Source organism: Mesocricetus auratus, unplaced genomic scaffold (assembly GCF_017639785.1).
Source record: "Mesocricetus auratus isolate SY011 unplaced genomic scaffold, BCM_Maur_2.0 Super-Scaffold_100023, whole genome shotgun sequence".
Classification (NCBI taxonomy): domain Eukaryota; kingdom Metazoa; phylum Chordata; class Mammalia; order Rodentia; family Cricetidae; genus Mesocricetus; species Mesocricetus auratus.
The window spans coordinates 9,086,199-9,102,649 of record NW_024429204.1 but is presented as its reverse complement, the minus strand read 5'-3'; the positions used below and the strand labels follow the sequence as shown (position 1 = coordinate 9,102,649).

At 42.5% G+C, this 16,451-nt stretch overlaps 1 protein-coding gene and 1 long non-coding RNA gene across 4 annotated transcripts in view; one reads left to right on the top strand and one right to left on the bottom strand.

The window, feature by feature from the left end:
• The window catches only part of Nudcd1 (NudC domain containing 1), a 34,163-nt gene that overhangs the window by 2,092 nt on the left and 15,620 nt on the right, over positions 1–16,451 (top strand). Inside the window, exons 1-5 of one of the 3 annotated variants that reach the window (XM_013115322.3) lie at positions 3,554–3,630; positions 4,564–4,718; positions 13,746–13,928; positions 14,210–14,387; positions 15,556–15,738. In XM_013115322.3, the coding sequence (XP_012970776.1) occupies positions 4,611–4,718; positions 13,746–13,928; positions 14,210–14,387; positions 15,556–15,738 (652 nt within the window). In that variant the 5' untranslated portion in view covers positions 3,554–3,630; positions 4,564–4,610. Of the gene's footprint in view, positions 1–3,553; positions 3,631–3,698; positions 3,844–4,563; positions 4,719–13,745; positions 13,929–14,209; positions 14,388–15,555; positions 15,739–16,451 lie in introns of those variants that run through there. The other 2 variants (XM_013115320.3, XM_013115319.3) reach the window with 2 other exon arrangements.
• On the bottom strand, positions 3,427–16,282 carry LOC121133636. Its single transcript, XR_005870563.1, has 2 exons — positions 16,108–16,282; positions 3,427–3,702 (listed from the first exon to the last, which is right to left on the bottom strand). It is a non-coding gene; the product is annotated as an uncharacterized LOC121133636 (long non-coding RNA).

The window sequence follows — 16,451 nt, the reverse complement described above, 5'->3', positions numbered from 1 at the left end:
CTTGGGTGTACACGGATCTCTCGGTGGTAGGGTATAGATTTCTCTGGGTACATGCCCACAAGTGGTGTAGCTGGGTAGTGCTAAGTTTTGAGGAACCTTCATAGTGATTTCTGTATGGCTGTAACTAGTTTAAACTCCCACCAGTGGTGAATAAGAGCTCGTCATTATTTGTTGCATAGACATTCTGACTGAATCTCAAAGTAGTTTTAATTTGCTTTTTTCTGATTGCCAAGGAAGTGAAACACTTAAAAAAAAACTGTGCATGTGATGTGATATGTGTGTTTTAATTTTTGTAGTTTTTTGGTATGGTTAGTTATTAACCCCTTGTCTGAAGTATAGTTGGTAAAGATTTTGTCTCATTCCATAGCCTATCATTTCACTATGCTGATAGCTTCTTTGCTTTGCAGAAACAATTTAATTTTATGTATCTCTTTTATTAATTCCTGTGGCTACTTCCTGTGCTGATGAAGTCTTATTCAAAAGTTTCTGTCTGTACCTATGTCTTGAAGTATATTCCCTTTGGTTTCTTGTAGCTGTTTCAATATTTCAGGTTTTCAATGAAGATCTTTGGTGAAGTTTGAAATGATTATTATGAAGGATCTGTTGAATAAGCTGTCTTTTTTTCCGGCTATGTTTTGAAACCTTTGTGAAAATTTGGTAGTCACAGCTGTGTGGGTTGGTGTTTGGTCCTCCGCCTGTCCCGTGTGGTCTCCGTGTCTGTTTGCATGCTGGTGTCATGCTGTCTCTGTCATTGTGTCAGTAGAATAATGTCAGATATTTGATACCTCCAGTAATACTGTTTAGAATTGCTTTGATGTGGTACCGATGATAAAAACCCAGAAACAGATATTAGGATTCAAGCTGAAGATCAGAAAAGCAAAGCAGCCAACCACTAGAGAGTTCTTACCTCTACCAAGGCTGGGAGATCCTATCCTCAGCTTGACTGGAGACCTAACACCGCATGACACCCTGAGCTTCTGTGTTGGTACTAAAGGCCTACACCACCGCTACCCAGCCTCTATGGCCAACTAGTGTGTCTGCTGGGATTAAAGGTGTGTACCACCACTGCCTGGTCTCTATGACCGTGGCTAGCTTTGCATTCTGATCTTCAAGCTTTATTAGATGAGAAACAATATATCACCACACTCTGATTCTTTATGGTCTTATGCATTTCCATGTGAATTTTGGGGTTATTTCTATGAGGACTGCCATGGAATCTTGAAGGGGGTTGCATTGAGTTTATAGAAACATTTTGGTAATATAGCGATTCTTACAATGTTAATTCATCCAGTCCATGATCATGATCTAGTATCATCTTTGATTTATTTTTTCTAGTATCTTAAAAGTTTTCATTGTAGAGCTCTTTCACTTCCTCAGTAAGGTTTATTTCTAGGTTGGTTGGTTCCTTATTTCTCAGCAAGCTCATTATTAGTATGTATGAAAACTATTGATTTTTTCTGTTTGAGGTTTGAGGAGTGTGGGAGACTGTTACTCACTCCCTAGTGTCACAACTTAAAGGAAAAGAGTTACTTTGCTCGTGGTCTCAAAGCCAACCTTGCAACAATGTTCTTTGTGCCCCCCATTGTAAACTGTAGCACTTATATATACACATATTAGATTGCTGCATACTTCTTTGGCCAGGAGTTCATTTCATGTGGTTCAGCATAATAGCGTATTTCAAGAATCCAAGAAGAAGTAACTAGTAGCATATTTAACACCATTAGCACAGGAGTAAGGTCTGCTTTTCTTAGCAGTATGTGCCCAAGGCCCAGTGCAGTCCATGCCTGGCCTGTGATAGATAGTCAACGTGTAACATAGTGGTCTTTTGAGGGTTGATTGGGGGCGGACATTGTAAGGTTTAGGGCAGAGTTCCTTCTTGGATCCTGAGTTCTTTATATAAAAAACTCACACAATAACTTTTTCACACAATGCTTTTTTACAATGCATGGTAACATTAAACAATAAAACATTAACCTTTGGCTCTCTCTGAAAAGTGGTCTTAGCCAGTTTCAAAGATCCAAGAGAGACCATGTCTGTCCTGGGCCCCTCCTCCCTTTCTTGGGATGGGCAGGCTTTTTGGAAGTTTTTCTGCTGCTTCAGTTTCTGCCAGGATGAACATTGCTTTCTTCTTTTGGGGTGCTCTGCATCCCCTCTTTGTATTTAAGATGACTGGAGTGATAAATGCAGTTACCACTATTCTTTCTCAGTTGGGGCCAGAGAGGTAGCCTTTGTCTGTAAACTAACAGTTTTGTAAAATAGTCATCATTTCATATACCCAATGCTGGCTTTTGTACTCTGATGACATGAGAATTGTCTTGTAGAAATCCATCCATCAAACCCAGATCTATGCATGTTTGTGGGTGGTATTATATAATGAGACAAAAGGTTAAGAGACTTTTTGGTTTGTTTAAGGTTATCCAGGGCTTTTTATCCAAATATGACAAGAACATACTTGGCTCATTATTGTCTAATATCATTACGTTCATACACGCTTCCTGCATTATTAAGCTTCATCCACACAGTGGTGCTAGAAAACCAACAGTTGGCCACTGTTCCCTTCCTACTTGGTAGAGCATCTGTTTCTAACCATTCCTTATAAAATAATTACTTCCTTAAACTAGAGGGGACATTCCGCAGCCCCCACCAGCACTCTCGGAAACGTGGGATTTGGCCTGTCAGGTCTGAAATGTTTCCAGACTTCAGTCACCCTTCTTGGGTGTGACTTGGCTGACCTCGGTGGCTGTTGGTTTTGCCCCCTCAATGCTGCAGTCAGTTTTCCACACCTTATTTGTAACTGCGTCTCAGGAGCTCAGTTCTGGCCCTTCCTCTCCTGTTTAGAAGCAGATGGACCCCCACCGTGAGTTTAGAAAGCCAGAGATGAAGGTAAAGTCCAATTAGGTTATAGGAATCTGATTTCTGCCCTCCTTCTCCAGCTGCACACATCTGCAGCTATTCTTGGCACATAGCTCTCGTGCTTTACAGAGCCAGGGAGGTGACACGTTCTCATCGTCACCTCGACACAATCTGGAACCACTGCGAAGGAAATCTCAGTAAGGAATAGATTAAGCTGACCCGTGGGCGTGATTGTGAGAATTGATTGAGGTTAATTAATTAATTGCTCAGTTGGCTGAGGTGGAAAGGCAGATCTTGAATGTCGTGGCCCTGTTTGATGGGTTAGGCGCTGGCTTGAGTGACGGGGGGGGCATGAGTTTAGCACTGAGCGTGCATTCATTCTCTCTCTGGTCTTGACCATGGATGTGAATAGCTGCTCTTTCAGAGGGGTCAGTGCCCAGAGCCTAAATGGCGGCTCAGAAGCTTCTGTAACCCCAGCCCAAAGGATGCTTCTGGCCTCCGCAGGCACCAGGCACACGGTTACATTCACGCAGACAAACACATGTGCAGAATCAAATGAAAGAAAACAAATGGTCCGGCCCCGGATGGTTTTTACTGTCAGCTTGACACAATTAAGAGTTACCCAGAAGAGGGCGTCTCAACAGAGGTTGGCCCTGTGTGGTTGCTGATCGACGTGGGGGCCCAGCCCACTACGGAAGTGGCACCTCCGGGCGGATGGGAGACAGATAGGCTAAGTACGAGAAAGCAGGCCGAGCACAGGTCACAGGAGGCGAGCCGGTGAGCAACAGCAGTCCTCCATGGGTTCTGCTCCAGTTCCCGTCCTGACTTCCCTCAGTGATGAACTGTGACCTGAAAGCGCAAGCTGGAATTAACCCCTTCCTGTCCGGCATTGCTTTTGGCCGTGGTGTTCACCACAGCAACAGAAAGCAAACTAAAGGAGCCGGTGGAGACTAGCGTTCCAGTGAGTTTTACGGAAAGGTGACGTGCAGGGTCAGTGCAGCCTATTTAATTTTCTCATTGTCACGACAGAAGTGAGTTGTGGGGCATGAGTAGCCCTGAGCTACAAGTTCGTCACCGCACAGAAGTGTGAGGGGGAGACTATACTTGGCCAATTCAGAATTAGGCAAACAGCTGATGTTTTCAGTTCAGAGACCCTGTTCCATACATAGAAAACCTTGTATATGTCCTGACCATGATCTTGTTTTATTCTGTAAATACAACATGATGGTGAAGTTACTGTTTGTCTTTATGCATAGTATCCTAACTGTATAACCATAGAATGCAGCCATTGTCTCTTATGCGTGATAAAGATGAATGACATACTGGGGTAGGAATGCTTCATACACTGGGGCTTGTTTGCCCATAGATTACAAGTCCTTTGCTTTTAGAATTTCTTTCTTTCTTTTATTTTATCTTATTTTATGTATCAATCACAGTTCCCTCTCCCTCCCACCCTCCCATGCCCCTGCCCTAGCCCCCCAACCCATGCTTTTAGGATTTCTGTCCTTGTAACTCAGAATTGCAGAGGTAATAAAAGGAAAAGATTGCACTGTGCAAGTCCTGCTTGTTGCAGTCTCTGTAGCCGGCATTGCCCAGGTTTCTGTGCCCTTAGGCATTCTGCAGAAATGACTTATCCTTGGTGCAGGTTTGATGATGTGTTCCTATCTGTATATACATACAGGTGCATGTAAATATATGTGTTTATTTCAGCTGTGGCAGAAGTGAAACTTCGGGATGACCAGTATACGCTGGAGCACATGCATGCTTTTGGGATGTATAATTATCTGCACTGCGATGCCTGGTATCAAGACAGCGTCTACTACATTGATAACCTTGGGAGAATTATGAACTTAACCGTGATGCTGGTAAGAAAAACATGCAGAGTGTAAAGACAGAGCTCACCCTGTTCCGTTTGTTCTTTAATCTCTCTGAGTCTGATGTCCAGACAGTCAGGTGAGCACACCTTTGGAACGTGGAGACCTGTTGTCAAGCAGTAAGGCTGCCTTTCTGCTTACGTCAATCTAGCTTTTACTCTGTAATCCCGGTACCCAGCCATTTCCACCCGTGTGTGGTAAATCCTCAGTGTAATAAAGGATTTCTTCTTTTCCATGTCAGTTAGTGTTTATGTTATGTCATTTAAACTATGTAACACTTACGTTAGCATTAAGACGTAGTCCTGAGCTGGGCGTTGGTGGTACACGCCTTTAATCCCAGCACTCGGGAGGCAGAGGCAGGCGGATCTCTGTGAGTTCAAGACCAGCCTGGTCTACAAGAGCTAGTTCCAAGACAGCCTCCAAAGCCACAGAGAAACCCTGTCTCGAAAAAAACAAAACTATATTCTGTTTAGGGAGAAATCTCAGTAGATATAAAGTGCTGCCTCCTGTGCATGTGAGTTCCACATCTAGAGCCTGTGTCAGAAGCCCTGGTGTGGTGACACTCACAGGTCCACACACAGTGTTCTTTTCTTTTTTCTTTGAATCAGTCGGCATCGTCACTTTCAAAGGGTTAAAGTGTATCTTTTGTAAATAGTAGTTAATTTGGATAAATGGTTTGTCCATCTTACTGATTTTTCTCAAAAACCCAACTCTGTGCTTCATTAACTCTTTGTATTTGGTCTTTGTTTTTGTTTTGTTTTACTTTTGGTTGTTGTTTGTTTGTTTCTGCTCTACTGACTTCAGCCCCGAGTTGGATTATTTCCTGCTGTCTACTCCTTTCGGATGTGATTTCTTTTTGATGTTATAGAGTCCTCCTTTACTCCCGTTTTCTCTCTGTCCCCCTTTGCCTGCTGTAACCTTTGACCCTGGCGTTGCCCCACTCTCCACCCTCTTCACACGTCTTTTCCTCTTTAGTCACTTGGGCCTTTTGCTAGTTTCCTGCTTTTACTCTTAGCTACGCCCATCTGGAAACACACATTTAACACCTGGAGTCTAGGTTCTGTTTATCTGTGCCTGGGTTCTCTTGGTATACAGTATTGTGCAGTCTACCCATAATTTCATAAATGCCATCGTATATGAGTTCCACATCTGCATTATCCATCCTGCTGTTGATGGACATCTAGCCTGACTCCATTTCCTTGGAGTATGCATGTAACTCTGGGTTTATGTATACGGTCTAGAAGTGGTGTAGCTGGCTCACCTGTTAGTCCTCTGACTAGTGTTCTGAGAAGCCCCTGCCCTGGTTTCCACGGTAGCCACCCTGCCACCACCAGTGGATAAGGGTCCTCTCACCTATGTTTTTTTCCAGTGTTTGCTTTCCTCACAGTGGCTCTAGGGACAGCTCTGTGTTTTCATCTGCTCCATAAGATTTTTGATTTATTTATTTTTTTAGTTGGTAGAAGTTCCTGTCCAAATCAGGCATACAGAATACCAGCCAGCCATGATGACATGAGACCAAGTCTGGAACACGATTTTATCTTTACATACATCTTGATGGCTCGTCCCACACAATGCACTGTTTGAATTCCAGGTATAATGGTCCTTTCCTTCATTCAGGCCTTTGGATCTGTGGGCAGGGAAACTTACAGGTAAAACCTACAGGCCTGCATGGTCTACAGGTGACTTTGTACCTTTGAAATCACCACTTGTACTCTGTATCCATTTTTAACTCCTGTCAAATCATTTCCTCAAGTTCTTATGTCACAGTCGCTAGAGTTTATGATTACTGACTTGAATGGGCGAGGAAGGCGGGAAGAGTGAGCCTCTTTAGGAAACGTAAGGGAAGAAGATGGGCAGTTAATGTAGGCGCCGTGATTCCCTCGTCTTTCTTGCATCCCTTTTCTTTTTGTGAAAGATGATTCAGACTACTTAAATTCAGCTGCCTCTTTTGGTCTTTGTCATCTGAACAGTGTCCAAGCTACTTGTATTGTGTGCTTAGGATCAATTTGGCCTACTTTTGACCTGTGTATGTGCTTTGAAATTTTCCACCATTGTTCATCAGTGTTCTTTTTTCTCTCCAAATTTTCTTAGTGAAATGGAAGTAGATTGTTCTTGGGGACTATTTTCGATAAAACCTAGTGGTTCTCCTTGAAGGGGAAAGTTCCATTAACACTCTATATGAGGCTCGTTTCTAACCCTTCTTATTCTGTCTTAATTCTATTAATTTTTCACACACATGAATACATATTCTAAGTTGAGTTTTTGAAATAAATTAAGTTCCCAAGTAAAGAAACCTTTTTTTGACTATATGGTTGGTCACAAATAAATTGATAGCATGCCAGAGTAAAGTGCAGCAGTAAGATGCAGAACAGTACAGACAGGAAGTGACAGCTGTTTGGGGTGCAGTGCTCAGGGTACCCGAGTGGTCCCCGCATGGAGATGTCCGCTCAGCAGCGCTGTGAAGGATGAGTTAGAGTTTGCCTCACGGGAGCTGGATGCGATGCTGCCCATCTGGATTCACATCACTCAGAACATGGAAACAGGACGATCATAAGTTAGAGGCAAGTGGAGCCACATGACACAACTCTAAACAAAGGAAAGAAAGAAGAGAGCAGCTGCTCGGTCGGACGATGGGTATCCTGGCAACAGAAGCACAGGTGGCAGAGTTAGGGCACAGTGCCTGCCTGTAGGCACCACGCTGAGCTCGAGGGGTGTGTGCACAGGGTTGCAGTTAGAGTCCCAAGCCTGGTTGTTATCAGTTGTCTTGATAATGACCAAGATTTGGAGTACCACGCCCAACTTAAATCACAAATACTTGATTAGAAATCTGAGATAAGACTTAATTTCACTGGACGTCTATGTAAACGTTGTGGGTTGGTCCAAGTATTTTCATCTGTTGGATGAAAGCGAGTTACTATAACTATACCCAAACATATTATTTGATGTGTAATTGGGGCAAATACCAATACTTTTGAAATTCGTTTTCTTTCTGTCCTAATTTGTCTTCTCTGGGCAACTTAGAGAAAGTGGTTATACATTTTTAGTTTAGTTATTGCTTTTTCCCTTTTTTGTAATATTCCTCTTTTTACTCAATCAAGTTTTTAAAAAATCATTATTATAATAGTATAGATTATATTATAAAAAGCCAGGTTTTAGGGTTTTTTGTTTTGTTTTTTGCCCCACTAATTCATCTTCTTTCTTTGATTTTCCAATCCATTTCACCTCAGGGTCATGTAGAGTAATTGGCTAACATAAGAACTCATTTCAGGATTCCATTTCCAAGGACTCTGAATCAGTGTGTCGTGGCTGACGGGTGGTCTGGAAATTGAAAATTGTATCCAGCACTGTGGGTGCTTTTCCTGGAGTAACTAAATCTTGAAGCCCAGTGCTGGAGAGTGGAATACCACACTTCCTGTTTTTCTTCACCAGCGACAAACTAAGTCAGCGGATTCTGTTACCCGCTGTGTGGAGAGCATATCACTCGTGAGACACCGCCTTTCCCTGTGGCTGGAGCAAAGAGCACCCTAATAAACCTGCAGGACAACTCCTTGTGAAAGTGGGAGGCTCCTTCCCTAACTACTAGAAGCCAGCAGATGGCAGCAGCCCAGTGTAGCTAGAAGAGGCCGTCCAGCCAAGCAGTTGAACGTAGGCTTGCGATATTCCAGCTTTGAGAAATGTCAGTGAGGAACTAGTCTGCTTAGGGTGTTAAACAAACCTTGGCGGAGGGGAGGAACATTTTAATTGCTGCTACTGCTCAATTCAAGGAAACGTGTTGTTTCTCAGTATTTAAAGTATTTCTGCCATAACTGACTTCTATTAACTTGACAGGCTGTCTTGTTTCCTCCAGTAACAGGAACGTCATTTTCTGTGGTGTCTTTAAAATGTAGGCTCTAGTTGTGAATTTCATTTGTAAACATGTGTTGTGTGGCCATGCCATAAATTATAACTACTTTTTAGCCCACATCCTTGGGTGCCCCGGGCTCCTGGTGAGCCTGAAGCTTGGCTTATTCAGAGCAGCTCAGTTAGGTAATGGGACCTAGGTCTTTACCGGGAAAGAAGAAGATAAAAGGGAGGGTGAATTGTGAAAAACGTTTCATACATTGTTAAATGCTTCATTTTACCTAGACATTGATCAAGATGAATTGATTATAAATGTGTGTTGTTAAAGCTTTATAAGAATAGAAATGGGAAAAGCGTAAGAAATGAAGTTAGTGCTTAACAATGGTGGATGGTTTTTGCTTCCTTTTTACTCTCTCTCTCTCTCTCTCTCTCTCTCTCTCTCTCTCTCTGTCTGTCTTTCTTTTTTGAGACAGGGCTTTTCTGTGTACATGTGGAGTCTGTCCTGGCACTCGCTCTGTAGACCAGGCTGACCTAGAACTCACATAGATCCGCCTGTCTCTGCCTGGAGAGTACAGGGATTAAAGGCGTGTGCCCCCAACACCTGGCTTTTTTTGCCTCCTTTTTAAGGGGCAAAATTTTAAACACCATTCTAACAGTACTAGTGGGCGGCAACCTCCTAAGTTCTGCTTGAACATGCTTTTAGCCTTGAGTTTCCCTATAAGAGCATAAGTATTAAAAACAAACAAACGAAATTTCATTCATTCAAAGCTTCTCTGTTTCCAGTTGCAACTACAAGGACCACACAATCTAATTTAGATAAATGCGTGCCATTTGAGTACTTATTGACTATTCCTATCTAATGTCACCTGTCTATAATATATGGGTATTAGGACTTGTATTGGATTTTATCGGTATAGGAACCAGTATAGCTAAAGTGTCATGTTTGGTAGTTGCAGTCAGGGTGACTGTTTTAGGAGATGGTATTTGGGAGCTGCATTGAGATCTGGAGTATTATTCGTTTAGGATAATGGTTTCTTTTCCAGAAGATAATGCTAAGGGGAAGAACTATTAACTATCCACAGGACTGCGTAGGACTGGAATCTTGTTCCTGTAGCAGTGCGGTTTCAGTCAGGTTTATCTGTGTGAACCTCCCTTCTTAAGCTGGGGTTAATGATTGCAGTGTCATCGTTTTGGCGATGTTTAAATGAGATGGCCAAAACTGACAATGCTTCGTGCTGTAGTCCCTCGTTGAGTATTAAATTTGCCAACAAAGTTCCAGTCCTGCAAATGAGCAGAGAATTGCTGCCTCAGAATAATTTTCTAATATCCTTGGGTATGGTTGCCGTGCTTTTTGTGAGGAAAGGGAGATGGGCGGAGCCTGGAACTGGAGATGTCCCCTTCATAAGGCATTATTGCGGGACACTTTAAAACTGAACTGAATTCTAAATCTGGGACATTGGGGTTGTTTTCATCTTATCATTTAGCTCCAGTGAGGCAGACACTGTGTCTTAAGCTAGTTAATTTTGGTTTTGCATTTCTATAATTGAGTGTCTTAATTATTCTATTATATATTGCACCAATTTATCTGATAATTACACTTCTATTAACTTCAGTCATGTGTAGCTATGCACTTAAAAGAAAATGGCCTAAAACGCTCACTTGTATATTACTGAACTGTGGTTGCCTAGTTGAGCCTTCTTTCTTAATGATGGTTCACTAGGGTGCGTCTGACAGGCCATGCGGCGGACACCTGCTTTGTGGCGTTCTACTTTACTTCATTAATGTCTTGAATTTTGTATGCTGTACAAATTATTTGTATGGCCCAAAAATAGGAACATATTTGAAGCGAAGGGGAAAAATCTGCCTTTACCCCCAGGCCCCTGCCCCCAGTCATACTCCAGTCTTATTTCCCTTCCTGGTACTAAGCACTGTTACGTGACTGTCTGTGATTTACTGTGAGTTGATGCCTCAGCATTGGCTTCAGCATGTACGAGGTCATCTGAATATTAAACATCATATATATATATATTATTTATCATTTGTTTGTCAGCAATACAAATCTATCTCTGTACATTTAACTGATACTTGGGGCTCCCTAGAGTGGATTTTCTATTTCCTTGCCAGCACTTTCTAGACAAAACAGTCACAGTGAGCAAGTGGGATTTATTGCGTCTTGCAGTAAGGGGAACATAAGTGAAGGAGAGCCACGGGGCATCTGGGAGGATTTAGCATTGACCATAGTAAAGGAGGAGGGGCAGGGTGATGGCTACGCCAGGTCTCGCCTGGGAAGGAAGACCAGCTTGGAGCTCTGGCTGTGACTAGTCCAGAAGCTCATACAGGGTGCTATAGTGTTTGTAGTGTTGATGTGGTCTTTTGTGCAGAGGAATTCTCATGGAGTAATGTTGCTTTGTCTTGTTCTATTGAAGTCGTGGTGTCTGTCTGATATTTACGGTCGGTAGAAGAATGCCATAAGTACTGGACTTTTGTACCCAAAGCAAGACCTTCCTAAGCTAGCTCTGCGGCATGCAGGGGCTGCTGTCACTCTCTGCCTCAGTTATTACTGGCTCAGGTTTTCTTTTTCTTTATACCTGAGCTTTATATTAGTAGAACTACCATATAAACTCCTATAAGCTGAATTATATCCAAGGGTATGTAAAACATCATTTGATTTCTTACCATTTTAAAGAAGCCTGTACTTAGTTCGTCTACCAGAAGGACACCTGAGCCAGGGATAGGCATTTCAAGTCTAACTGCTCTTTTCTCTTTGCTAATGGTAGAGTATTATTTTACCTTTTAAAAACATTTTTAACAGGCTGTAAGGACTGGGTGTTAGGGACAAACTGCTGCTTTTATGGACATGAGTCCTGTGTTTGCTGTCTCCGGTCCAGATGTTTTACAGAGGAAATGAACAGCATCAGTTAATCCAATCAGCTAGATGGAGGTCAGTTAACAGGAATTTTGCCATAGCCTGATGGCCATGTCCGCATTTAGAACACAACATGGCAATCTCCACTAAATGAAAACAAACATTCACCAACAGATGATACTGGCCCAGTAGACTACTTCTGGGGGAAATTCATCTCTGACGCATATATAAAAATATTCCATGTTCCACATGGACAAGTGATCTGAATGCTTTAGAGGACACGTTAAATGGGTGCTAATGGACTGTTTAAATAGTGTTAGTCAGTGATTGCCCACACTAAAGTGCAAGCTATAGGAAACAAGGCCAGCAAACACGGGACTAATGTCCGCATAAGCAGCAGCTTGTCTAAAACCCCGAGTGTCCACTGATGGTGGCTGTGCTGCTCTGTGTATGATTAATATGGTGCATCTCCGTTCTGTCATGGTATAGTCCTGTTTTTTGTTTTTTTTTGTTTTTACGAGACAGGGTTTCTCTGTATTGTTTTGGAGGCTGTCGGTCCAGCCTGGCCTCGAACTCACAGAGATCCACCTGCCTCTGCCTCTGCCTCCTGAGTGCTGGGATTAAAGGCGTGCACCACCACTACCCGGCTGATATAGTCCTGTTTTACATTGCTAATACTCAGACTTGATGTGCTTGCTAGTTTATATTTCTTATTTAGTTCAACATTACAAAGTTTATAAGACATGAGTAAAAAATGAAAAATGATTTCATAGATGACTAAGTTGGTGTGCTTTTTTTCAAACCTTGTAATTAAAAGAATATGGATTGAAATAATTGTAGAATCAAAACAATACAATGCATGAATTAGGGATTACTTTCCTTCTGTAGGGAACTCTGACAATTAGATTTTTTTCAATGTACAATTGGATATAGTATGATGGTTTATGAGCATTTGTTTACTAAATGATAAATTTTGAACGTATTTTCTCACGAAACATTTTGGTGATTCTTCCTATCATAGATTTATAGGCAGACACAACTGAAAATTTGTTGACAAAAATCTGAGTTGGTAGTATCTAAATGTAATGGTCTCCTCGCCCTCCAGCGTTTCTTTTTTTTTTTTTATTTTTTTATTTGGTTTTTTCGAGAAAGGGTTTCTCTGTGGCTTTGGAGGCTGTCCTGGAACTAGCTCTTGTAGACCAGGCTGGCCTCGAACTCACAGAGATCCGCCTGTCTCTGCCTCCCAAGTGCTGGGATTAAAGGCGTGCGCCACCAACGCCCAGCCCTCCAGCGTTTCTTTATGTAGCTCTGCCTGTTCTGGAACTCACTCTATAGACCATGCTAGATTCACTCACAGAGATCCATCTGCCTCTGCCTCCTGAGTTCTGAGTTCTGCTATTAAATGCCTGTTTGTTTGATTTTGGGGCGGGGGGGGGGGGGGAGGGGAAGAGGTGTGTTTTGGTTTTGTAATGGTTTTTGTTTGTTATTGCTGTAGAACAGTGGTTCTCAACCTGTGGGTCACGACCCCTGAGGGAGTCAAAGGAACTTTTCACAGGGGTCTTCTATAAGACCATTAAATAACCAACCAGTCAATAAATAGATATTTACATTGCAAACCATAACGGTAGCAAAATTGTAGTTATGAAGTAGCAATGAGAATAACTTTATGGCTGGGGGTCACAGCATGATTAACTGTATTAAAAGGTCACAACACTGGAAAGGTTGAGAACCACTGGTGTAGGATATTGTCTACATAAGCATCAGAAATGCAGTGAAGTACTCTAGTTAGTAAATTAACACTACTGATCATTAACCACTAAGCCAAGAGAAAGAAATGAGATTACTGTATTGTACCAGCCTCTCTTGATGGAAGAGCTGCAGAACGTAGTCACTTGAAACAGGAAGCAGTGAGCATCTCAGCCTCTGCTCAGGGATCACCAAGTAGTGTGAGTGGCCCTCTCCCTAGTGCCTTCTCATGGGACACCTGAGCAATTTCACCGTGGTGCCGTTACTGTTGGGAGTCTCCCATTTCTCCCTACGTGGGCCTTTACATTACTCCGCTATCTGACCACTGCCACAGCTTGACATCTAACCCCCCCCAGCCTGTAACCTATGAAAGCAAAGATGACGATGTAAAATGTTTGTGATCTCATCCTAGAGGTTGCCTGCCACCTTCCCGTCTACTGTATTTTATTGGTTAAGGGAAATCGGTAGCTTTGAATACGGAACAGCTGGCCGTACTGTAGGTATTTTTCTTGTGTACGGATCAGGAATCGGAAGGGATTTGTTTACAATCCTTGCTTTTGTTTCAGGACACTGCCTTAGGAAAACCCCGAGAGGTGTTCCGACTCCCCACAGATGTGACAGCGTGTGACAATCGTCTCTGTGCGTCTGTCCATTTCACATCCCCTACCTGGGCTACCTTGTCAGATGGCACGGGCAGATTGTATGTCATTGGAACAGGCGACCGTGGAAATAGTCCTGAAAAGTGGGAGGTGAGTTGTTGTTTGTTCTGCCAGACTGTGCAGAGTCCAGAAAGTGTGTGTGAATTAGATGGAGGAGCACTTACTACCCTTCCCGTGTGCTGTGTGAAGCATCCCTTTTCCCCCTTGGGATCCTAGGAGACGCCTCTATTTCTCTTCCTCCTGTCCATTCTCTTCCGATGTCCTGTTATTTCTTTGGTCTCTGATGCTTGTTTGTTTTGGGACAAGAGTGACGATCATATTTCTCTGTTATAAACTGTGCATTTAAAATATGTGATTTTCTTCCCCTGCAGATTATGTTTAATGAAGAACTTGGAAATCCATTTATTATAATTCACAGTGTCTCATTGCTGGACTCTGAAGAACATTCAGTCGCTGTGCTGCTTCTTCGGATAGAGAAGGAGGAATTGGACATGAAAGGAAGTGGCTTCTATGTGTCTTTGGAGTGGGTCACTGTCAGCAAGAAAAAAGGTAAAGGTGACAAGATTGTGAGCCTCTCTCTCTTGCCGTCACTTGTTGGGACTTGAGATGGGGAAATTAGGGCTTGCCTCTTAAGCATTGCAATACGTTCTGCTTCTAAAAAGGCCATGATACACTTCTACGACCAACTGTGCAGTCTGTTTAAAAGGATTACATGAATATGTAATTTTAAGACAGTTAAGAGTGTATCCCTAAAAGTTCGTATGTGTGAACATAGATATACATAGCTGTTGTGAGACAATAAACTTCCTCCACGCTAGAGACAGCACTAACAGAGACCAAAGTGGCCGCCCTGTGTAGCTTAGTGAGCCCTTGAGTTTCCTGGGGCTACACACAAGAGCGTAAATGATGTGTCACTTGCAGAAAAAGCTAACCCCATATTGGTAACAAACTCTCAAAACTGTCTCCCTGCAGCCCTCCCAACCCTCAGTATGTCAGACAGTTGACTCTCTTTACCTTATAACGTTGGGGAGGGCCTTGAATTTTGTAACTTTCCGGAGTTTTCTGAAAATTGTTTCATTCACCCAACTCTTACGAACCCTTCTTTCTCAATGAGGACCTGTTTCAATTTACAGGAAATAGCTACCTAATAGAAAATTTTCATATAGTTTGAATATATTTGAATGTAACTCCAAACAGGAAGATGGAGTGGATGCCCTTGTTTTGTTCAACCAATTTTTTTTGCTTCTGTCTTCCCTAAAACTTTCTTACAAAGACTTCCTTAGCCACATATGTTAGACTTCAGGCGTGACATTAAAAAGTAGTTTCTTGTGTATTAAGGAGATTCCTTGATGGTGAGGGCCTGCTCTTTGGCTTTGCTTAGCTTAAGAGATATACCCAGTGTTCTCCCTCCCTGTCCCTCTCTGCTGTTCTCTAATCAGTAGCTAAGAGGCTTGCTTGTTGCTGTTTGGGGATTTCTGTTGTTTGTTTTGTTGTCAGGAGTGTGTGTGTGTGTGTGTGTGTGTGTGTGCTCGCGTGCGCATATGCATGTGTGTGTGCATGTACGTGCGTGTGCGCGTGTGTGTAAGGCCAGAGGACAGGGATGGGAGTCAGTTCTCTTTCCACCATCATCAGGCTTGGTGACCATAAATTGTCAATTTTTTTATTCCTACCAAGGGTTTTTAAAATGTGGCTTTTCCTAATACTTATTTTCCTCCAGACAGTAAAAAGTATGAAATTACGAAGCATCACGTTCTCCGTGGGAAGTCGGTACCGCATTATGCTGCTATTGAACCTAATGGAAATGGCCTAATGATCGTGTCCTATAAGTCCTTCACGGTTGTTTCGGTTGATCAGGATCTTGAAGAAAGTATGGATGAAGACAGACCAGAGAAAACCAAAGGTAATTTAACCCGTGGGGGGAGCTCATGTGTACTTATGTACAGATACATTACATGTATGTCATGTGTACTTACGTACAGACACATTACATGTATGTCTGCTTTATCCTCCCATGCATTATGGGTCCCGCTAGGGCTCAACAGATGCTTTGTCTTAATTTTATTTCATGTCCCCCATCTCTTTGGAAGATTCGCCCTGAATGATGTGGACTGGTTTACCTTCGTAATTTTGCAATTACATGGTGTTTTAGAAATTACAGTTGGCTTACATGGTTCCATGTCTAGTACTTAATAAATGATGCTTGTATTAACAATGGACAAGGCGTATGATAATGTTCCCCTACAGTAAGGGTTAATATCTATATTCTTACCTTCATACTAAACTGACAGTTCCTTCAGGGCGGAGCCCTGCATTTCTCCATGTTGACTCCATGAGGCCATGCCTTAGAATGGAGAGGTCAGCAAGGCCTTCTGGAAGAAGCTTGTGTTTATAAATAAAGGACATTGTTGTTCATATCAGAGAATAGTGTATTTAACAAAATTAGATAGTATTTGATAGTCACCTATTCCTTGCATCTACCTTTGATTCTGAAATGAGTAAATTCTTTGAAATAAAATGAGGGACTATAGCAGTGACTCAGAAGTTAAGAGCACTTGCTGATCCTGCTGACCTGGGTGTGGTACCCAGCAGCCACATGGCGGCTCACAACCATCC